Genomic DNA, 24,503 nt, shown 5'->3' on the forward strand with positions numbered 1-24,503 from the left:
TTCTTCGGTGCCCACATTGGTCGTCTCGCCAACATCCTATTTTCTTTCATTAGCCACATTGGTCGTTTCCACAACGTTCAATTTTTTTTCACGACCTATGTCTAGGGCCTCCAGTTTCTCCTTTCCTTTGGTTCTTCTTTTCCTATCACTGTCGTTCTTGACTATCTCTTTGCCCTCGTCAGGTACTTCGTCAATCTTTTCTAGTTTCTGGTGTGGAATCCTATCCGAATCTGAGTTCACAAGCCGTAAGATCCTCCCCTAAGTCACAATTCCCCACTCATTAGGAAATTTCAAAGCTCATTTTGGGACCTTTTATCCCAGAAGAAAAATAGCCCTCCACCAATGAGAGGAGGGCCTACGTAACATAGGAAAAAATCATAAAAAGGAGGAAGAAAGGAAAAAAAATTGATCTTGCATTCAATACGGATATCTTTTCCATTTATTATATCTGACGTACGTATTCTTGTGTGCAAAATTTGATGTTTCTAACATTGTCAACGCGTCTGAAGCGGGCCAAAGCCTCTAGAACGGCTTTTGAAATGCTGAGAATGGACACCTCGAGGCCCGGAAAAAGATTGTACGGCAGAATGTGATTTAGACAGTTGGACTGGACGCGTCAACAATGTCAGAAACATTAAATTCTGCACCAAATTTTCGAAGAAGTGGCACATCTACTTAAAACACCTACCTTGTTAGTTTACTTTTTTATATAATTTATTTTTTAAGAAAAAGAAATATTGTGATTTCTCTCAAGGCCCCAAAATGAGCTCTGAATTTTCCCAATGGTACGCCTCAAAGTAAGGCTATGATACCAAGTGTAAGGTACTGCACCTTCCCCTTAGCAATGGGAGTTCCCGATGAGGCTCCACACCCCTCAAATGTAGCCAATACGCATGCTGACTTTAGCATGAAAAACTCCCGCCTGGAGTCTTCCCTTGGGCATCCACTACCCCAACCTCAAAGAGCACGACATGCCCATTGCAATGGTTCAAGAAAGTCCTCAATCGAAGTCCGAACGCAAAAGTTATGATCGAAAATGTACACAAGGGTCTTCGCGACCCACGCCCCTCGTCCGTCAAGGTCTCAAGCCCATCACGCCTCGCGCGACGCGTCTTGCACCCAAACACACGCCTGACGGTCAACCCGACCCTCCTCTCTTTAATGTTCACTCAACCCACCCCGTGTGAGTGCTAGCAAGAAAATCAAGGGAGCAAAGAGTGGTACACAAGAATACTTGTATTCACAAGACGTGCCAAAATCGTCCGCACATGTTACACTGTCCGAGAGCACCACCTCCCATATAGTGCTGCCTTGACTGTGTCATTGAAATTTCTTTATGAGATTCATCTAGACGTATTCTTGAAGAACCTTGCAACTACCAAGAAGCGGTGCTCCCCAAGTTGTCACTTCCCAAACTAGCCTCTAGAAAGGAAGCTTAAGGATTACATGACTCAGACACATTTGATACTTCCTAATTTTCTTGTGGTGGGGCCCTCACACCAAGAGACACCACCGCCTTCAACTCCAATGTGAATCTTCACTTGGGCTTTCATGTTGACCTAGCACCACTATGCACTAGTGGCTCTATCGACACTTCAAACTTTGCCCGTAAATGAGTTACTATCTTCTTTGTTTTAACTACAACCGATTTGGAGCAAACGATTATGTAAACCCAACATAAGACATTACCGAATACACAGCCGTAGGTATGATCGTGCTACAATGAATGGCATGTATCCCATCACATGCCAAATCACAAAAAGAAAGAGAGAAATGAACGTTTATTAAAGTCTTCGAAAGACCAATGGGTCTATGAGACTCATAGAAAATTGATACAATTCAAGTAAAAAGGGTGGCCAATCTTCCTGTTAATTGTTGTTTATTCACCAAGTAAATGAGAGCGATGGTTTACATGAAAATTCACTTTGTTGCCCCATAAATTGGAGAATGAGCATCATCACCCGTGCTGAATGCTAAGTGCTAAGTAGTACATAGTCATATCATCAATAGTGACATCATCATCGTCATCAACATCATCATCCTCATACTCGGGTCAGTCACCATCAAGGCTACCTGGCACTAGTCCATGCAAGCGGGCCCACAAAGGTTTATGTGTGTCAGGGAAATATTGATATGTAGCAGTGATGGAGTGCTGGCAACTATTGATGGGTGTCGCCCATCTCGATCTTTTGGCAATGAGTCTGCTCTTTACCAAGGCTATAGTAACCTCTATGGGCTTAGTCCCAAGCCTGAGCAAGGATGGGACGTCGCTCAGTGTGATCTACATATCTGCCTGCTGCCGAGTGCTGCATGCCTCAACAGGCTCTAGGTCTCTGATGCATCTGCTATCAATGACTGTAGGGCGACTCTGTGATCGTGCTCTAAGAGGGAACGGGTCTTGTGTCTAAGGACTGCCTCTGCGTCCTGAATCAGTGCTCCCTATAGCGCACCGCCTCATGGATGAAGGCGGCGAGGGATCCCAAGTCTAGGTATGAGAGAAGTCTAGATAATGGCCTAAGACCGTCCCTAGAAAGGCAATGGTATCAACCGCGGATCTCGTAGTACACATGTCATCTGGACGCGAAGTGCTCCTCTGACTCCACCTCCTAAGAGAGAAAGAGAGAGAGGGGGGGGAGAGAGAGAGAGAGAGAGAGAGAGAGAGACGCCATGATACATGGAGTGCGGAGCTATTCGAGGAAGCCGAACACGCAATGGACCGTGGCAATGCCAACTTTTTGGGTCAACCCATACCTACTGGTGTCAATACCTTCCTCACCTTGATTGGGTGCTCGCCTCAATTTTGTTCTAACATGAGATTCAAGCACTATGTGAAAATGCAAAAGAAGCCTCAGTGAAATTCATTGATAGGGCAAAATCAACCGAGAGGAGAGCATGTGAAAGCAACAAGAAGCCATTTCAATTTTGCTATTCGGTATTGTACACCCATCAATAGTTCCTCATAAGATATAGGAAAAATCAAAAGAGAGAGAGAGAGAGAGAGAGAGAGAGCAATTTGATTCCATTTTGCTTTCAGTATGACTTGCTAGATTGAGGGTATCAAGGAGGTTAACATAAGTAAATCCTATGTAATTGCCATGACAAACTGATCGCACTCCTCTTGCATCCTTCTGAGACAACCACCTGATTGACACATCACCTTTTCAAAGCTCTTATGAAAGAAACACAAAAAAGAGCACAAAATAATTATTAAAAAATGCTGGTGTATTAATATCTCACATCCTTTGCAATGAGATTGGAGAAACAAATTACAATTCAAAAGAGGCTCTTTCCAGCAAGACGATGAATGCCAAAAACACAGATGCACAAGATGAAGGAGGCAAGGCCTAAGTTTAACCAATGTAAACCAGCCAAGAATCTGCGCAAATTAGCCAAGAATCTGCTCAAATTTGCGAAGTCACCAGCTATCATGCACTAGCTTGCAGACACCAGACTCAAACCATAAGATCCTTCGCAGACCTTTGTAGACAATATTTAATCATTGTGAAAATAAACCTACTGCACATCTTACTTCCTCGGGATACAAAACTGCCATCATAGCCATCACTTCAGTATCACGGATCGCTAGGATTTGATTTGAAGCATGCACTCTGCCTCCTCTGTTTCGTTTCGCACACCTCACTAATTGCTCCACTGCACTCTCCACAAAATTCCAATAACAGTTTGCCAGCCATGGCTTGCACTTACATTGTGAAAGACAAGCACAAAAAGTGGAGTGCAATAATCTCCTTGGGAAACAATAAGCAGGTGGGGAGAGCTGTGTTTGAGAAGGTTGGAACTCAATGCACGAACACAGCCTGTGGTGACTGCTCTTTCCTGACAGAAGCATTTCAACATCACGTAGATTCCTGTATAGCTTTATATCCACCAACCTCCAGCTGCTTGGCAAGAGACGCATCCCCTGTTTTGATAATCCTCCCATTTTCCTGACAACCATGCCAAGGGTAATTTAGTACCATCCTATAAAAAATACAGCCTAATGTAACTTAGTGTACGCTGAACAAAATAGATTACCATGATATGAACAAATGTAGGTTTAATGTAGTCAAGCAGGCGCTGATAATGAGTGATCATCAAAATAGCATTGTTGGATTTTCTCAGCCCATTGACTGCATTTGCAACATCCCGGAGAGCATCTAGATCCAGCCCAGAGTCGATCTCATCCAGTATTGCAAGGTCAGCATCAAGCACCTGTGCCATATGTACATTTTGATTCACTTAAAAAGCCTTCAGATTATGGACATCATGAAGCTAATAAAATCCTTCGAATATTTGAAATGTCCCAAGTAGATCGCAAGATGGCCGCATAAGTACTTTCATTTACAGAGAAAGATGGCCACATAAGAACTCACATAGTGTCTTCATGAATCAAAAGAGTTCAACCGGAATCTTGAAAGCTCAGAGGTGCAAACTTGGATCAATTCTTTTGTGGTGTGTTTTATGAATCTTCCATCTCATCATATTGAGCGCAAGTCAGCCCCCAATTTAAAAAAGGGTTCATGCACAACAGGGACTTACAGGGTGTGCCTCTTCACATTGCCCTTGCTACTTGCTTTTCTATCTCACCAATAGCTCCTTTCCCTTGTTCCTTCCACCCTCCCTAATTCCTTGCTTCTACAATCCCACAACCTCTCCCTTGCTCCCTGCTTGCATCTGTCTCATTCCGCTTTCCTCATTTCCCAATACTAACTATGCTTCCTCAATATATTTTGAATATCAAAGTTTAGAAATCCCATTCCTTGTTCCTGGGCATCGTTAAAATATGCCAAAAGAAAATCTATCTAGCCCTTGTACTTGTAGAATCAAAATATTAATTGGAAAAATGTAAGCACACTTTAAAAAAAGTTTCTGGATATTGTTTCTGAGACATAATGCAACTTAAAGGGAAGGAAATGTTATGTCACCTATAACAGTGATGAGGGTGATGACTTCTAAGAGGTTGTGGCATCCTAGGAATGGGCCTAGGAGCAATGATATTGTTTATGAGACATAATAAAACTTTAAGGGAAAGGAAATGTTACGTCACCTATAACAGTGATGAGGATGATGACTTCTAAGAGGTTGTGACATCCTAGGAGTGGGCCTAGGAGCAATGAACCGTAGGATAGCTATAAGTTGTTGCAGAATCAATGCTCCACCAAATCCTGAGCACTTCACTCATTTAGTTCAAGAGGGCAGAAAGTAAGAACAAGGACTTGTGCCCATCACTTGGAGCACATAGTTCTTCACATCTCCCCTCCGAAGAGCGTGCAAGAAAAGAGAGAAGGCTACTGTCATCCAATGGAAGGAGAAAGTGCTCACTTGTTTCACGCAGTGAGGTCATATGATAGACTCTCTTCCTAGGGAGACTATTCATGCTGAGAATCCTGTCAAACTGAAGAACTATGAGTACCAAATGACTCCTTGAGGAGCCATGGAGTTGAAGATCAAAGAAAGGGATCCCCCTCGGACTCTTTCGGCTTGGATGACACTTGAATACCAAGTCACACTACTGATGAGCCTAGACGTAAGCTCTATAAACGTTTTGCTTTGGCTCAAACAACCCTTGAACAGTTAGTCACATTGTTTATGAGCCTAAGCTCAACCTTGTCTTACTACAATTTTTCTTGATTCAAATGATACTTGCACACTCAGTCACGCTGCTAGCTAGTTTGAGGACCGAAGCTATGAACTCTAACCAGTTGTGGTTTGTGCAATTTACCACTTAATCTTCGACTATTTCTTCACGATTAAGCTGGCTGTGTAGAAATAAAACCTTTAATCTCAAATCACACATCCTCCAATGCTCTGGCAATGCTAACCCGTATGCAACCTCACTAATCTTTTATGTAACCCCGAAAGGGCCATAATACCTGGAAGATAACTTTGCATACACTTTCTGTTTACCTTTAAACTTACGGAGCCTAGCTTTCTCAAACTTCAAAAGTACCCAATCCCCTTCCTTGAGATCTAACTGTCTCCTATGCTTATCTCCAGCTCTTTTATGCTTTTCTTGAGACCTTTCAATTCTGTCCACACTTGGCTGAAAGCTGTCTGGAGGTCTCTCACAAACTGATCCGCAGCAAATATTTCATCTTTGGTCCTCAGGATAGGTGGTAGAATCACTTTCCCATAGATGACTTCAAAGGGGGCTTTCCCTGTGGAGCTGTGAACCCTGTTATTGTAAGCGAACTCCACCAATGGTAGGTACTTTTCCTAGTCTGAACCTTGGTCACCCACGTAGCATTTCAGCATATCCAATGCTGTAGAATTTGCTACCTTACTTTGACCATCTATCTGGGGATGGAAAGAAGAAGAAAAATTCAAATTCGTCCGCATATTATCAAATAAATCTCTCCATAATAGACTGGTCAATGTAGAATCTCGATCACTGACAATGGACTTAGGCATACCATGGTGCTTAAAGATTTGTGCCATGAAAAGCTTAGCCATATGATCTGCCTTTATGGTTTTGCGAACCGGAATGCAATGCGCTTGCTTGCTGAATCTATCAATGATAGTGTAAATCCCATCATTCCCTGACTTTGATCTTGGCAAATCAAAAGTGAAGTCCATTGCAATACTTTCCCACAGTGCCTGAGGCATAGGAAGAGGCATAAGTAGGCCAGGTGCCTTCAGTCTATCATATTTCACTTTCTGACAGGTAAGGCATTCTGTGACAAACTGATGTATATCTTTTCGCATCCTTGGCCAAAAGAAATACCTCTCTAACGCTTGAGTTGTTGCTGTAATTCCTCTATGCCCAGCATAAGGAGGTGCATGGCATTCCTCCAAAATCTTTTTCCTCATCTCCTAGGTGATGCATATATTAGAATTATTATTATAATTCAGCAGTGACCAATGTAATGTAATAAATAGGTTAGGGGCACTTTTCCCTCCTTTAGAGGTTTTTTCCCCTAACCACAGTTAGTTCACTAACTACGGTTAGTGAAGGATAAGGTTTTGTCACTTAGACAAAACCCATCCCACTTCTTGTATCAGTCACTTCTTCTATTGCAAGCACTACGTTCAGCTCTCTTGCTTCCTGCTCTCTCACTCTCTCGTTTCTAACATTTGGTATCAGAGCAGGGGTTCTGCTCTTTTGCTTCCTAGCCCGCAAGCTTCCTGCTCCTAACTTCCTGCCTAGCTCCCTGCTCAATAGCCCCTTACAGCCGTACAGCCCACACTTCAATTCACGAAGCTCACGCTCCTACTGTCCATACTGCACCTGCGCAAGCCCGTACATCTGCGCCACTATTCTGTACAACGCCCATACTGCTAGTATTGCAAGCAACGCATCCATACATAGGTAAAGTGCTGCAGGTACTTAGCCTGTACGTTGTCCATACCATCGATTCGCGCGCCATCCTTGTGCAGCTGTACCACTCTCAGTCGACTATATGAAACCTGTACAGTAGCTCGTCGTCGGTACGCTGCTCCTGCGCTGTTGTCCGTACAAGTCGCACGGACTGTCCGTACAGCCGTACATTTGTAGCTAGTCCATACATCCGCCATACCACTTGTTCCATACAGATCTGCGCCAATTGTCCGTACAGGAAGGAGGACCATACGTCCGTACAGGTTGCTACAAATCCGTACACAGTACGGATATCTGTACATTTTGCAAGCTCTTGTACTTTTCGTTGGCATCCGCACTTCTGTGCAGGTTATATTCTAGCAGGTACTCTAGCAGTTGGTTTTTTGGCAGGCATTCTTTGCAGATAGCCATTGTTTGGCTTAGATCTTGCAGAGAATTTGGGGCATTCTGTATTTGTGCGCAAACATTGCATTTGGGTTGCAGGTTGTCCAAAATTTGGGGCTTTTGCAATCACACTGCAATTTTGCAGTGAAATTTGGGGCTTTTGTAGGCAGACTGCAATTAGTGCAACATTTGGGGCTTTCAAACCATTTGCCCTCTTTTGTATGCAATTTTCCACAAGAAATTAGGGCTTTTGCATTTGGGTTGAAATTTTGCAGGTAAAAGGGCATTTTGGAAGTCTGCAAACTGTTTTGGACTCAGTACGAGTCAAATTGCAGACTTTTGCCACCTTTTGCAGATTCTATTTGCAGATTTTTGGGCATTGAGCAGAGCATTGTGGTGCATTTTGAGCCTTTGACAGGCTGTGACAGTATTTGTCACTGTGGGCATATTTTTTCTTTGCGGATTTTACTTGTGCATCTTACATCCCAGGAAGGGATTTTACTTGTTCAGTTTGCTGTATTTCTGAGTTTATCTTGCAAAAATGGCACAGAACAACTCAAATGAGGTGTTCGGGGTTCTCACAATAGGAGGATAAGTTGGATGGCCCCAACTACTCCTTGTGGAGTTTCATGGTTCGCAATATCTTGGTTGGCAGAAATCTTTGGGATTATGTCAATGGAGATGAAGAAAGACCAGATACAACACCTATATCTGTCACTCCTACAGCTGGAGGCAAGGGTAGAGGTACAAATACAGCACAGGTGATTGGAGCAGCCGCTCTAGGAGCTCCCACAGCAGAGCAGAAAAGATGGAACTCTAGAGATGCACAAGCTCTTTCTGTCAAGAGGATCATTATACCTCATATTCGGTCATGCAAGACATCTATGGCAGCTTGGGTAATACTGGAGAGTATGTTTGCAGCAAGAAACGATGGCAAAGTTTCCTTTCTGAAGCGAGAACTTTCCCATACACATATGGAGGAGGGAGATTCCATGAATTCTCACCTCACGAAGCTTCAGGATCTCAGGGAACAATTGCTTAACATTGATGAAGTCATTCCGGATTCAGAGATGATCTCCACCACTCTGAACTCTCTTCCTGAGTCCTATCTCGGTTTCCACACCTCGCTGAATTTGTCATTGAGGGGGGGCAGCAATCCTCTCTCCTTTCACGAGTTGGTAGGACTTCTGTTGCAGGAAGAACAAACACGCAGAAATATGGCAACCCGGGCTGGTGAGCATGCTATGCTCTCCAAGTTCAAGCCCAAGGGTAAAGGGCAGCATGAGCCACATGCCAATCAGCCCACACATCAGCATAAAGCTGATTCTGGACAGCCTTCTTATAAGGCACAGGGTGATACAAACAAGCAGAAAAAGAACGGCATCTGTCATTATTGCAAGAAGCCAGGTCATTATATTGGAGAGTGCAAGAAGCGCATAGCCAAAGAAAAGAAAAGGGATTCCGGTATGGCTGTATCAGATGCATCAAGTCCACATTGCCATGATGGAGGAGATGTTGCAGCCAACTTGGTTGAAGAGCACTATGCCTTTTTGACTTGCACTTCAGATTTTTTAGTGGGTAGTTCAGATACTACAGCCACTAATGATGATGACCCATATGCTTTTTTGACTTGCAGTTACGATCCTTCAAAGGATGAATGCTCTTTCAGTGTTGATGAGACACTACATACTTGGTATTTTGATAGTGGTGCTTCAAAGCACATCACTTCCATTTGTAACTTTGCATTCTTCACCCACCGAGAAGAAGGTAACTTGTGCAAATAATTCTTCTCATTCAGTGGGGAGACATTATTCTCACATCCATTGATGGCAGAGATTTCAGAATTTCAGATGTACTCTATGTGCCAGGTATAAAGAAGAATTTGCTTTCAGTGTCCTCACTCAATAGAGGAGGATTTCAGGTTGTTTTTGATGATGACAAGTGTGCAGTCAGAGACAAAGAAAATGAATATGCTTTGAGGTTGTCTGGCACTTTGTATCGGGGTCTTTTTCAGCTTGATTTATATGAAAAAAGATCCCATCTTGCATTATCAGTTAGCACTCCCACTGCTGCGATGCACAATGCGAAGTTATGGCATGCCAGGTATGGGCACATCAGCTATGGCAGCTTAATGACACTTCAGAGGCATGATATGGTTGATGCATTACCTCCTTTGGAGTCGCCTCCTCCTCATGCATGTGAAGGTTGCATTCTTGGCAAAATGCATAGGCTTCCCTTCAAGAAGGATGGTGCAGTGAAAGCTACAAGAAAATTGCAGCTTATTCACAGTGATGTCTGCGGTCCCATGAGGACACCTGCTTTTGGGGGTTATCTCTATTTTGTTACATTCATAGATGACTTTACCAACTACACTTGGGTTTTATGATCTCAAGGCAAAATCAGAAGTGTTTATGCATTTCAAACACTTTGTGGCTATGGTTGAAAATGAGACAGGACTCAAGGTGCAGACACTTCGCACAAATCGAGGGAGGGAATACATGTCTCATGAATTTGAGACATAGAAAAAGGCATTATGCATCAGCTTACAGTGAGGCTTACACCTCAACAGAATGGCAAAGCTGAGCGGAATAGTCGCACCACCATGGAAATGGATAGATGCATGCTCACAAGTAAGAAGTTGCCTCACAGGTTTTGGCTGGAAGGCCTAATGTGTGCCAACTATATTTTAAATCGGGCTCCTATAAAGGCTTTAAAGACAATCACTCCCTATGAGGCATGGCATGAGAGAAAGCCTTCAGTGGACCACTTCAAAGTTTTTGGTTGTGTTGCATATGCCCACGTGCCTGTGGAGTTCAGACACAAGTTGTCAGATAAGGCACTAAAATGCATTTTTGTGGGATATAGTTCACGAAGCAAAGGCTATCGTCTCTACAATCCTGCTACTCGCAAGATTTTTGTAAGTAGAAATGTCATATTCTCTAAAAACTCTGCACATACAAATGCTGAATTTCAGATTCCGGCCTCTTCAGATGATGTATTTGAGGGGATGCTTCCTATAGCATTTGGTTCCCCCACTAAAAATCAGAATTTACAGCAACCTCCGCCAGCTCCACAAGTACAGATTCAGCCCCCAGCTGAATTGGTACAACCTCAGGGTGTGGATGAAGTTGTCAGGCAAGAAATTCAAGAGATACACGCAGCCAAAACAGTCCCGCATTGGTTACTTCAGACTCTCAGGGAGAGTCGGCTTGAAGCTCCATTGCTTGGCAGAACTCGTAGTGCAGTAAGGCACGGAGGGAGCTCATTCAGTTGAATCAACTTATGCAGGTACTCTTCTTGATGAGGAGGAGCCTGAGACATTTGAAGAAGCAAAAGATAATGTGCATTGGATGAATGCCATGCACGATGAGTTACAGTCCATTCATAAAAATCAGACTTGGGATGTTGTGGATTTGCCACCAGGTAAGAATGCCATAGTGACACATCCCAGCACTCCTGAAACCCCTGATCTGCAAAATAACCACACACAACATCAGAACTGAGCAGGCTGCTCACCACCCAACCGTGACATCTACGGGATGTGATCCCGAATCAGAAGATGTCCCCCCGAGCCACGAGCTGAGCTACTGGCACGAACTCCCAATCAGATCCCAACCAGCCTGGTGTCCCATACCACCAGGTGGCGCTGTGAAGCCCTGGATCTGCCACTGGGCCTTGGGCTACGCTAAGATGCAGGCGCGCGTCCGCGACACAATCCAGGATCAGACCTAGCACCTGGGAACGAGACTTGCTCCCAACTGCACACTGAGAACTGAACCCCCTGGGCCTCTTTTATAGACTCGGGCCCCGGCGCCAAAAATAGCGAAGACCTATAAATAGTTCATACCCTTGCCACTCAACCCGAGAATCAAGCCTGCCTAGCTCTAAGCCTCCCCAGGCTAACCTGAGCTAGTTCTGTGTAACTAGTACACGTCAGATACCGATCCGTGCACATGACATACTCCCCCTCCTCTAAGAACTCACTCCTGAGTTCGCTAAGAAATCGGGAAATGTTCTTTGGAGGTTTTGTAATGTCTCCCATGTTGCATCCTCCTCAACACGATCTTTCCACTTAATCTTGTATTCCGTGATAGTACGATTTCGAATCTGTCTTTCACGGAATTCAAGAATAGATTCAGGTTCGTGAGGAATAAAAGTTAAATCTGTAACTTCTATAATCTCATGAGGAGAAACAATTTGATCATCTGCACCCAATACTTCTTTCAGTCTACTGACATGAAAGACTGGATGTACTTTAACATCAGGAGGCAATTCTAGTCGATATGCAACTGGTCCAATTCTTTTAATGACCTTGAATGGGCCACAATATCTGGGGGATAATTTCGGAACCAAACCAGTACTTAGGCTCTTGGATTCCTTAGGAATTCGCAAATATACCATCGTTCCTTCAGAGAACTCTCTAGGTGAACGATGTCTATTAGCATAAAATCTGTCCCGATCTTGGGCACTTCTAATAGACTCCTTGGCAAACTGTAACATTTCCTGCATGTCTTGCAAGAAGTTCTTAGCAGCATCATTTTGAATCCCTTTTAATCCAACCATAACTGGTGACTTAGGTTGAAACCCGTACATAAGCATAAAAGGACTATAACCTGTACTAAATGCTTTGCACTGTTGTAAGCAAATTCAATCATGGGTAGATAATCTTCCCATGAAGACTGTCGCTTAGATACATATGCCCGAAGCATGTCTTCAACCAACTGGTTGACCTTCTCTGTACTGCCATCAGATTGTGCATGATCAGAGGAACTCATACTTAGAGTAGTTTCCAACTTCTCAAATACAAGTGTCCAGAAGTTACTTGTAAACTTTGAGTCCCTGTCACTGACTATGTCAGATGGCAAACCATACAGCTTGAAGAAGTGTTCCACAAACTCGTGAGCCAACTGAACAGCTGAAATAGTTGTTCTTGTAGGTAAGAATCTAGCCATTTTTGTCAAACGGTCGACTATGACCCAAATAGAGTCATGACCCTTGCGCGTTCGAGGTAAACCAGTAATAAAATCCATGGAAATACTTTCCCATTTATTACCTGGAATCTGTAATGGCTGTAATAAGCCCGCGCTCCTAAGGCGTTCAGCCTTAGTAACCTGACAAACGCGGCAACCTACCACATAGTTCTCTACAAATGCACGCATCTTAGGCCAATAAAAGGTATGCTTCACAAGAGACAGAGTCCTATGTATACCTGGATGTCCCGCACTAGGAGCATCATGACACTCCCAGAGAATCTTGGATTTTAGGTCCAGAACATCAGGTACACAAATCTTTTCATTCCGGAACAGCAAGCCGTTCCTAATCATCCACTGACCTCCCGCCGCCTGTATCCTAGGTGGCACAATCCCTGAGTCCTGGTCAACCATGGAGCTCCCATCCTGGACTTTCTGCCAATAAGAACTGAAATGACTATCAGTTGCGTATAGCCCTCTCAAGGATTGAAATAGGTCTGAGGATATTTCCGTAAATGACAAAGCATTTACAAACTTAACTCGACTTAAGGCATCCGCCACACTATTCAACGAACCCTTACGATAACGTATTTCGAAATCAAAATCCTGCATTAACTCTGCCCATCTGGCTTTCCTTCCTCTCAATTCTGATCCATCACACACATACTTAATTGACTGGTGATCAATCAATATAAGGAACTTTGAACCATACAAGTAGTGTCTCCAAACCTTGAGAGCATACACTACCGCATAAAGTTCCTTCTCGAGTGTGGGCCAACGATACTGAGTGTCGTCTAGCTTCTTACTCTCAAAAGCTACAGGTCTGCCCTCTTGGAATAGAGCTGCCCCAATCGCATAATCACTCGCATCGGCCTCTAAAACATAAGGCCGGGTAGGATCGGGTAATGCAAGAACGGGTGCTTCCTTGATAGATAACTTCAAGGTTTCAAAAGCCTTGTTCATTGCATCATTCCAAGGAATCGGCTGAGTAGACCTGCGTCCACGACCTTTCAATATGTTGGTCAAGGGTATCGTGATTTGGGAGTAATCACGGACTGACTTCCGAAGAAATACCGTAAATCCTAGGAAAGAGCGAAGTTGTTTCACAGTCTGAGGGATAGGCCATTCTAAAACCTTCTGGATACGATCCAGATCAATGCTAATACCTTCAGAAGAAATCTTGTGTCCTAAGTAAATGATATCCTTCATAAAGAAGTCACATTTACTCATCTTGGCATAAAGCTTATGCTGTCTTAGAACAAATAAGACAACCCGAAGGTGTCCTATATGATCCTCAAGCGTTTTACTATATACCAAGATATCATCTAAGAACACTACAACAAATTTGCCCAGATAGTCTCTGAACAAATCGTTCATCATCTGCTGAAAAGTAGCAGGAGCATTGGTCAAACCAAAAGGTAATACGAGGAACTCGTAATGACCATACCTAGTCCGGAATGCGGTCCTATCTATGTGTTTAGCATAGATACGGATTTGGTGATAACCCGTACGCAAATCAATCTTAGTGAAATACTTCGCTCCGGCCAAACGGTCTATCAAATCATCAGAACGAGGTAAAGGATAGCGGTTCTTAATTGTAACTTTATTAAGTCGTTTATAATCTATACACATCCTCCAGGAAGAATCCTTCTTCTTTCTTAAGAGGACAGGTGCACCCCAAGGAGATTTACTTGGGCGGATATAGCCCATATTCAGGTAATCCTGAAGCTGGATAGCTAACTCATCCTCCTCTACCTGGCTCATCCTATACGGTGGTACACTGATAGGTTGAGCCCCTGGGACTAAGTCTATGCGATGATCTACTGCCCTTTCTGGAGGTAACCCTTCCGGCAGTTGAGCTGGGAATACGTCCTTAAAATTATCTAACAACGTTCTCAATTCTCGGTGTTCAAACACACTTAATTCATTTTTGTTAATTACCGAAACAATAAATGAAGAAAGTGGAATCAAAACACACTGATAGACATCATAATGAGAAGTGTTCAATATATTCCGAAGCTGCATCGCAGATACAATAGGTCCCTGAGAAGGGATAATCTTATCACACTGAATACAAAATTAAGTGCCTTTGTCTTCAAAAGAAAGGGTATGCTCCGTCCATCCGATCTAGATATTGTGGGTTTTAAACCACTCTATCCCGATCAGCAAGTCTACATGCTCTAAATGCATAACATAACATGTGAGAGCTCCCGTGTAGGCTTGAATCCGGATGGGAAGCGCTTCAACCTTGCGATCCCAAAACTGCTTCCCGGCTGGAAGCTACACCTCGTAGGTGTGGTCGCTAGGTACTGTGGACAGCCCCATCTTCTGCACAAATTTGTAATTAACAAAATTGTGAGAGCTGCCCGGATCAAAGAGAATGTGAACCCGTTGGTCCCTAACTTCTCCATAAACTCGGAAAAGATCATGGGAACCAAACAACGAAGTATTAAAGGTACAATTGCAAGAAAGGGGGCAGGTAATGACATTTACTGAAATACCTGTCATTGTAACCTGGTTGGCTCCCTTGGCTGCGGTACGCGGACCTGCCTGGAGCTTCGGTCCTAGCACCAATCTCTGGTTCTTCCGCTTAGGACACTCATTCTTCGTGTGGCCCCGCTCCTCGCAATAAAAACACCGGCCCTCTTTCTTGAGCCTGAGAGTGCGAAGGAAACGGGCCTTACCATTCTTCGCAGGAGTTAAGCTTTTCCTGGAGGCGTTGTCCGTAGACTTCGTCTCCCCAATACCAGTTGCATGCTGAAAGAACTTGCGTTTGTTCTTTCCGCTGGTCTCGGTAACTGTGGTTGCCTTGGTTCCGGCCATGGTATCATCATATATGCGCGCATATGTCATGGCCTCCTGCAATGTTGTGCACTTGTTATTCTTAATCTGTAACTTATAGGAGTCTGGCAAACCATCCACGAAAAAACCTAACAAGGTTACAGGATCCATTTTGGTGGCCCTGGTTTGCAGATCCCTAAATCTCTGAAGATAAACTTCAAAAGTTAAGTTCAATTTTGACATATCGAGGGCTTTGAGCTTGCCGACGATATCATAGTCATCTTCCTTCTTCAGGAACTCCTTCCTGAAGATACCCTCAAATTCTGTCCAAGTGTCAGGCTTAGGCTGGAGTTCTTTCCACCAAAGCAAGGCTTTACCTGACATAAACCCTGCTGCTAGCTGAATCTTTTTTTCGTCTAGATAGGGGTGAAATTGGAAGTGAACTTGCCACTTGTGCAACCAAGTGTCAACCACCTCCTTTGTTCTTGATTTCTGGTCACCTGGAAAGGGATCCGGAGTGATATTCGGGCCTAGCACGGAGGCTATGGCATCCACATGCGTGAGTGCCTGAACCGTGCTAGCCAGAAGAGTCAAAGTAGCTTGTATCCCTTGGAGTTGCTGTGTCAACCCCGATTGATTAGCGTTGACCTGCTCAAATTTACCATCCAGAGCAGTCGTGAACTCACTGAAGGCTTTCTTAGTGATCAGGTCATCATAAAGACCCTGATCATCCTCTCCCACTGGAGTGTAATCTAATTCCTGCTCCCCCATAGTGAACTCGGGATTCGGAGCATCAGACATGGCTGAATACTGATTTGATTACAAACGGAGAGAAATAAATAACTGAAACGGAGCACGGAGGGAGATGGAGTAGAAGAAAACCGTCCCAGATAAATCTGACAGAAAGGATGCTGAAATCTGGAAGACCACGAGCCCTGGTGCCTCCCCGAATCTGCAACCGGATGCGCAGTCAACGATAGAGGCTGTACGGACTGCTGACGTGGCCTGTACGGCTGCTGACGCAGTCCGTACGGTGGCTGTAGGTGCAGGCGCAGCTGCTGTACGGAGCAGCTGCAGGTACCGAAGTTGACGGTACAGTCCGTACAGGCTGTACGACTGTAGCTGCAGCTGTACGGGCTGGTACAGGAGCCTTGGGAGCAGCGCTGGGCTGACGCAGGCAGGGGCTGCAGCAGAGGAGCTGATCGAAACTGGGCGCTGCTGAAGGGCGAGGCGGGCTGGTACAAATCTCGAGGTGGATTCTCGAAACTTGGGCTGCTGGTGTGTTGTCTAGCACCCAGCCCCCCCATCTATATAGGGGTGCAGGGCGGCCTAATTTGGAAGCTAGGCTTCCAAAGAAGGCTGAGCCCCTCCAGCTTTGGAGGGGTGCTTTGGCGAAAAAAGCACCTGAGCCCCTCCAACTTTGGAGGGGTGCTTTTTTCGCAAAAAAGCACCTTCCTCCTACGCAGGCTGCACGCAGCCCTAGGCGCAGGCTGTTCGCAGCCTGTTGCGCAGGCTGTGGGCAGCCTATTGCGCTGGCTGTGGACAGCCTATTGCACAGGCTGTCCCGCCACGTCTGCCTCGCCTACTGCGCCCCTTCCTACACCCCGCATCCTCTACTCCCTGGCTGTCAATTTCCTGCCCTATTCTCCTTCCATTCTGCTCTCCTTCTCCTCCCTCAGACTTCTCTCTGTAGCCTTCAGAATTTTCGATTCTATTTCACTCCTCTTCTTCCTCCTTTTCCAGATATTTCCTCACCCCTTCTACCCCAGGTAGACAGCAAAAACGCAGCAGGAAATCTCGAATTTTAGGGCATACCTGGAAGAGAAATCCGTCAAATTTCTCGTATCAGAAGTTCCTACCTCAGGAGTTGGCTCTGATACCAACTGACACATCCCAGCACTCCTGAAACCCCTGATCTGCAAAATAACCACACACAACATCAGAACTGAGCAGGCTGCTCACCACCCAACCGTGACATCTACGGGATGTGATCCCGAATCAGAAGATGTCCCCCCGAGCCACGAGCTGAGCTACTGGCACGAACTCCCAATCAGATCCCAACCAGCCTGGTGTCCCATACCACCAGGTGGCGCTGTGAAGCCCTGGATCTGCCACTGGGCCTTGGGCTACGCTAAGATGCAGGCGCGCGTCCGCGACACAATCCAGGATCAGACCTAGCACCTGGGAACGAGACTTGCTCCCAACTGCACACTGAGAACTGAACCCCCTGGGCCTCTTTTATAGACTCGGGCCCCGGCGCCAAAAATAGCGAAGACCTATAAATAGTTCATACCCTTGCCACTCAACCCGAGAATCAAGCCTGCCTAGCTCTAAGCCTCCCCAGGCTAACCTGAGCTAGTTCTGTGTAACTAGTACACGTCAGATACCGATCCGTGCACATGACACATAGGTACACGATGGGTTTTCAAAGTCAAAAGAAAACCAGATGAATCCATTGCTCGGTACAAGGCAAGGCTGGTTGCAAAAGGATATGCTCAGAAAAATGGCATAGATTATGAGGAGACTTTTGCTCCTACATCCAGGATGACAACCATCAGGTCAGTTATAGCCATGGCTGCAAATTTTGAATGGAATGTTCATCAATTGGACATTAGAACAGCTTTCCTGCAAATTTTGAATGGAATGTTCATCAATTGGACATTAAAACAGCTTTCCTTAATGGAGACTTGTTGGAAGAGGTTTGTCAAACAACCTCCGGGCTTTGAAATTTCAAGAAATGCACTTCAAGTATGCAAGCTGAATAAATCCTTGTATGGGCTGAAACAAGCCCCACGTGCATGGTATGCCGAAATTGATGCCTTTCTGACCAGCAAGGGGTTGCACAATAGTCCAACTGAGAGCACCCTCTACATTAAGAAGGATGGGGGGGACATTCTAGTCATCATTATTTCTGTAGATGACACGCTGCTCACCGGATCAAATGAGGAAGTAATTGCAGATTTCAAGGCCCAATTGAAAGCTACATTTGATATGTCAGACTTGGGCTTGTTACATTTCTTTTTGGGGATCCAGTTTATTCAAGAGAAACATGGCATTGTTATGTCTCAGTCCAAATATGTTCAAAAGCTTTTGGACAGATTCAACATGCATGATTGCAAGCCTATGTCCACTCCCATGGAGCCAGGGCTGAAGCTTACAATGCATGATGCGGGTGAATCAATTGATGTCACACTCTATAGTCAGGATGTTGGATGCCTCATTTATCTCTGCAATACACGACCTGATATTCGGTTTTCAGTTTCTCAGGTGAGCAGGTATATGCACAGCCCAAAGATTATGCATTGGCAGGCTGTAAAACGCATCTTCCGTTACTTGCAAGGTACAAAGTCTTTTGGCTTGATGTTTCCCGGGGGGGTGACTTGCAGATGCATGCTTACAGTGACTCAGATTGGGCTGGAGACTATGATACTAGGCAGTCCACCAATGGGAATTGTTTCTTTCTAGGACATGCTTGCATTTCTTGGCTGAGCAAGAAACAGTCTACAGTGGCTACCTCCTCATGTGAAGCTGAGTACAGGGCAGCTTTCACAGCGACAGTTGAATGTGTTTGGCTGCGTCGTTTATTTGCTAATCTTCATCTTTCATTGGAGGGTCCTTCTCCGATTCTCACTGATAGTCAGAGTGCTATAGCAGTGGCAAAGAATCCTGTGTTTCATGCTCGCACGAAGCACATTGAGGTTCACTATCACTATGTCAGAGAGAAGTTGCATGCAAGAGAGATCAGTATGATCTATGTGTCAACACATGACAATGTTGCAGACGTCTTCACCAAAGCACTTCCACGTGAAAAGTTTGAGGCATTTCGCAGTGCCCTGAACTTATCTCCTTTTGGTGATTGATCATTTCCTTGTACATGACATTGGCACTGCATGGGGGTGTTAGAATTATTATTATAATTCAGCAGTGACCAATGTAATGTAATAAGTAGGTTAGGGGCACTTTTCCCTCCTTTAGAGGTTTTTCCCCCTAACCACAGTTAGTTCACTAACTACGGTTAGTGAAGGATAAGGTTTTGTCACTTAGACAAAACCCATCCCACTTCTTATATTAGTCACTTCTTCTATTGCAAGCACTACGTTCAGCTCTCTTGCTTCCTGCTCTCTCACTCTCTCGTTTCTAACAGCATAGGCAGTCATCTTTCATAAGATACCCATCTTTCAGGGAATAATGACTCGTGGACTGCCCCTCTTGTACTTGCTGTAAAATCTCACCAAAATCTGTATCATTAGCAGATTGCTCCCTCATGTCTTCTAGGTCTTTATGATAAGCAATAGTCATATTGTTAACTTGGGGTCTTCGAGACAAGGCATCTACCACTCTGTTCCGAACTCCTGGAGTATGGACAATCCGAAAATGGTACATTGACAACATATTTGCCCATTTCATATGCTTCTCGAAGAGCTTTGTCTGAGTCAGAAAGTATCTCAAACTTTGGTGATCTGTTTTAATTGTGAAGTCTGCACCCAAAAGATAATGCTTCCATGTATGGATGGCATGAATTACAACCAGCAACTCCTTCTCATAGATTTCCAAATATCTCTCTACATCCCAGAGTCTTCTGCTCTCATAGACCACTACATGACCGTTCTGATGCAATGCAGCCCCAACACATTTCCCACAAACATCACAATCCACATCGAATGACTGATACAAATATGGAACTATCAAGATTGGCTCTATGGTCAACCTCTCTTTGAGGGTGGTGAATGCTATCTTTTGAGGAATTCCCCATCTGAAAACTGCATTTTTCTTAGTAAGATCGTGGAGTGGAGCGGCTATATCCACAAAATGCCTTATAAATCTTCTGTAGTATGAACACAAGCCTAGGAAACTTCGGACTTCATGCACGGTTTTCAGCTCTAGCCATTCCTGAATGGCTTGGATCTTTGGCGGATCCATCTGTATCCCATCTTTGGATATTATATGCCCTAAGTAATGGATCTCTTCCAAGAAGAATTCACTTTTCTTGCTGTTTGCATAGAGCTGGTGATTTCTTAGCTCTTGAAATACTGTAGCAAGATGTTCCTTATGCTCTTCTTCGAACTTAGACAAGACAATTATGTCATCGAAGAAAGTATCAGTGAACTATCTGTAGGGTCAGAAGATACGATACATCATCCTATTGAAAGTAGATCGGGCATTAGTCAGTCCAAAAGGCATCACCAAATACTCATATAACCCAAAAGTAGTGCGGAATGCTGTCTTAGGCACATCCTGAGGCTGTATCCTCACTTGATGATAGCCACTCTTTAAGTCTATCCTATTGAAAACTAAAGCTCCATTTAACTGATCCAACACATCATCAATGCGCAGAATAGGGAATCTATTCTTGATGGTCATTTTGTTTGGTGTGCGGTAATCGACGCACATATGGAATGAGCACTTTCTTCTATAACATGACCAAGTATATCAGGAACTCCTCCTGCCATTGGCTTGTGTGGTCCCCGTGGCTGGTCTCTGACTTTGCCCCATGATAGCAACAATTCTCGTTCCTCTGGGTTTGAAACATGACCAAGTATATCAAGCATTCCTCCTGCCATTGGCTTGTGCGGACCCTGTGGCTTCTCTGCCTCTTTTCCCTACTAGCTTTTTATCCCCTGGTATCACTACCTGTAGTGAAGGCACACTAGTAGGATCCTGCATATACACGAGACTAGCCACATTGGCTGAATGCATAAGAACTGAAATTTCTTTGATATCCTTAGTGTTCACTTGGGCCTGTATCTTTAGAGTGAGTCCTGCCCGGTACTTCCTGAGTTGAGTCTTGTCAGAGATTTTCTTGAAAGGTGAAACCTGCAAGTAGGTCCTGCCCGGTAGTTCCTGAGTTGAGTCTTGTCAGACATTTTCTTAAAAGGTGAAACCTGCAAGTAGGATGTTGGGGTAAAGGCTCTATGGCCACCCAAGTACAGTTAAGTACACTTAGTACTTTATTTGTTAAGTACACTAAGTACACCGTACTTAGTGTTGTAACCTTATCCTTTCATATAAAAGCTTCATTGTGTGCTAGGGGAGGTACACACATACCTTTTATCCCCACACTTCTAGTTGCTTATTCTGTGTGTGTGTGTGTGTGCTCTCACACTCTCCCTTCCACAACTGGTATCAGAGCCTCAACCTGGGTGTGCCCAAAAGTGGGACTTACCAACAGCCAAGGTGCACCGCCAGCCATCGCTAGGCAGTATCGACAATCCTGCAAAACTTGTCTCCTTTCAGCCCTGTCGATCAGCCATCGTCAGGCCCAGCCAACGGCATCTCAGCTGCTAGCGCTGCGCTAGCAGCCCCTTTCATATCGCGACGCCAGCGACCAGCAAGCCACCGACGCCAGCAATCTACTGCGCCAGACAGTGGCGCCATCTACATCTTCTGCTGCTAGCGCTACGCTAGCAGCTCCTTGAGGCCTTGCGCCAGCCAGGGCCAAGGGCCACTGGCCACGCGGTGCCAACCAGGGCCAACGGGCCACCAGCTGACACCGGCGCCAGTGACCAACGGGTCACCCGCCAACGGCGCCAGCTAGCGAAGCGGCGCCAGCAAGCTACCTCATCGGGCCACCAACAGCCACCGACGGCCAGAGGCTAACTATCAGCCAGCGACGCCATCGGTGTCAGCCCGGGTCAAAGCTACCATCAAACTCGTCGTTAGAGCCATACGTGGCCACAGGTTCAGGTCGTGGAATCAAAGGGCTTTTGCAGCCACAGCCAAGCATTGGCTTCTACACACACTTATTTGCATATATTCTCCTCATTGGAGTTGATTTGTGCAAGGATTTGATGCATTTTATTACTTATGGGACAGTGGCAGATGCATATGAATTGGGGCTTTTGACATTGTTATGCATATCAGTGCTGGGGGAAGCAACAAAATGCCTAATAGTTGTCAGTGAAACAGTTATGCACTCTAAATTCTGTGTTTTTTGCCTCCAGTCAAGGGGCTTTTGCCCAATTTCTGTTCTAAACTGTTGTATACAGTTTTAGAAGTGTCTGGAAGCTTGAAATTGACATTTTTGAACAGTCAAACAATCAAATACTGATTCTGTACTTTCTGGTACAGTCGGGGACTGTCCTGTGTCAACAGTTTTGAATGAATTCAGTCACGGTACAGAGGTACAGAGTACAAAGTACACTGCTGTTTTTCACTGTGTATGCAGGGCAGATGCTTCTGTAAATTCAGAATCTTGCTGGTTGTACAATGGTGCATTAAATGATGCAAACAGAGTTGCTGTTCAGAAACTGCAGCAAGCAGTAAACAGTGATAAATCTCTGTTTAAGTGGGAGATACAGTGCAAGTGCAGTTCCTGTTTGTTCCGCTGCAGGAAATGGATCTTTGAGCACAGTTCAAGTGCAAGTGTGTACTTGGTTTGCAGGAAGTCAGGCACTTAAGTGTGGGTTATATTCCTTGCTGATTATAATGGCTTCATCCTCGGAATCCTCTCTTCTCAATATTAAAAAGTTACAGGGTGCTGCGAACTACCCAATGTGGAAAAAGATGGTCCTGAATGTTCTAATTCTCAGGCAGTTTCATGCTCCTATTATACACAAAGGTGTGAAGCCCACTGGCACATCTGATGATGCTTGGGCGCTAGCTGATCTGTCAGCAAAGTCCATAATTAAATTGTCACTCCATGAGAGTGTTGTTTGGAATGTGGATGGTGAGAAAACAGCCTGGGGTGTGTGGAAAAAGCTACAGGACACATATGAGCAGCAGAGTGCAGCTACAAAGATATATTGGCTGCGCAAGTTCTTCAATCTGAAGATGAAAGAAGGGACCTCCATGGATGCACATCTCAATGAGTTTAATTCAATTGTCACTCAACTTGCAAATCAAAAATATGTGGTGGATGAGGAAACCAAGGGTATGGCACTCTTGATTTCTCTCCCTGAAAGTTGGGATACATTCACCACAGCTGTAACAAATGCAAACACTTTCATAAGTTTTTCAGATATCACAGGGCTGATTTTGCAAGAAGAGCAGAAGCTGAAAGCTCAAGATGCAGTAAAGCCTAACAATGCCTTAAATGTAAGGGGGAGAAGTCAGCAAAGAGGCAAATCTCAGGAAAGGGGAAAAGGGAGGAGCAAGTCCCGCTCCAACAAAGATGTTGAGTGCTACTACTGTGGTAAAAAGGGACATACTAAAAAGCAGTGCTTTAAACTGAAAAATGATAAGAGAGACAAAGCCAAAAATACTGATGCGTCAGATGCAAAAGCAATTGTACCAGTAAGCAATGGCAAGAGCAGTGTGAAGATTGAAGAGCTTCATTCTACACACGGTTATGACAGTGAGGGAGAGGTTCTATTTCTTTCTACTCTGGATGCTCATTCTCTCCATGCAGGAGATCTTGCAGACATGCACTCTTGGATCATTGACTCAGGTGCCTCATTCCATGTTACACCTTACAAAGAATTGTTTGTAAGATATGCATCAGGCAGTAATGGAGTCGTTTTTCTAGGGGATAATCATGCATGCAGTATTGTTGGTATTGGAGATGTCAGGCTTGTATTTACTGATGGTACTCAGCTTATGCTTCACAATGTTAGGCATGTACCCGAAGTCAAGAAAAATCTGATTTCTACTGGCATGTTGGATGATGAAGGTTTCGTGACCAGCTTTGGTCATGGTTTCTGGAAGGTCACCAAAGGTGCCCTGGTTGTTGCCAGAGGCTCTAAAGTTGACACAATGTATACTCTTCATGCTAAAGTATGTAATCATGTTGATATTCATGCCACCGAGCTGCCGAATATTTCTATGTGGCATAGCCGGATGGGACATATGAGCATAAGTGGTATGGAGCAATTGGCTCGCCTTGGCTACTTACCGTCTCTTAAATTTTCTGATTTAAAGTTTTGTGAGCACTGCATATATGGTAGACAGTTACAGTGTCCTCATAAAAGGAGATTAGGACATAAAGATGCTCAACTTGAGCTTGTGCATACAGATGTGTGTGAGATGCCTAGTCCTTCACTTGGAGGTGCACGGTACTTTGTCATATTTATAGATGATTCCACAAGGAAGGTGTGGTTGTATCCTCTTCGATTGAA

At 44.6% G+C, this 24,503-nt stretch overlaps 1 protein-coding gene across 1 annotated transcript in view; it reads right to left on the reverse strand.

The window, feature by feature from the left end:
- Nucleotides 1-3,222: 3,222 nt before the first annotated feature.
- Nucleotides 3,223-24,503, reverse strand: part of LOC147880415 (ABC transporter I family member 6, chloroplastic-like) — a 49,353-nt gene continuing 28,072 nt past the window's right edge. The window contains exons 5-6 of the mRNA XM_087370842.1: nt 4,033-4,209; nt 3,223-3,944 (exon numbers count right to left, since the gene is read on the reverse strand). Of these exons, the coding sequence (XP_087226968.1) occupies nt 3,855-3,944; nt 4,033-4,209 (267 nt within the window). The 3' untranslated portion in view covers nt 3,223-3,854. The remainder of the gene's footprint in view (nt 3,945-4,032; nt 4,210-24,503) is intronic.

Source organism: Dipteris shenzhenensis, chromosome 32 (assembly GCF_047967505.1).
Source record: "Dipteris shenzhenensis isolate YYH24624 ecotype China chromosome 32, Dip_SZ_1.0, whole genome shotgun sequence".
Classification (NCBI taxonomy): domain Eukaryota; kingdom Viridiplantae; phylum Streptophyta; class Polypodiopsida; order Gleicheniales; family Dipteridaceae; genus Dipteris; species Dipteris shenzhenensis.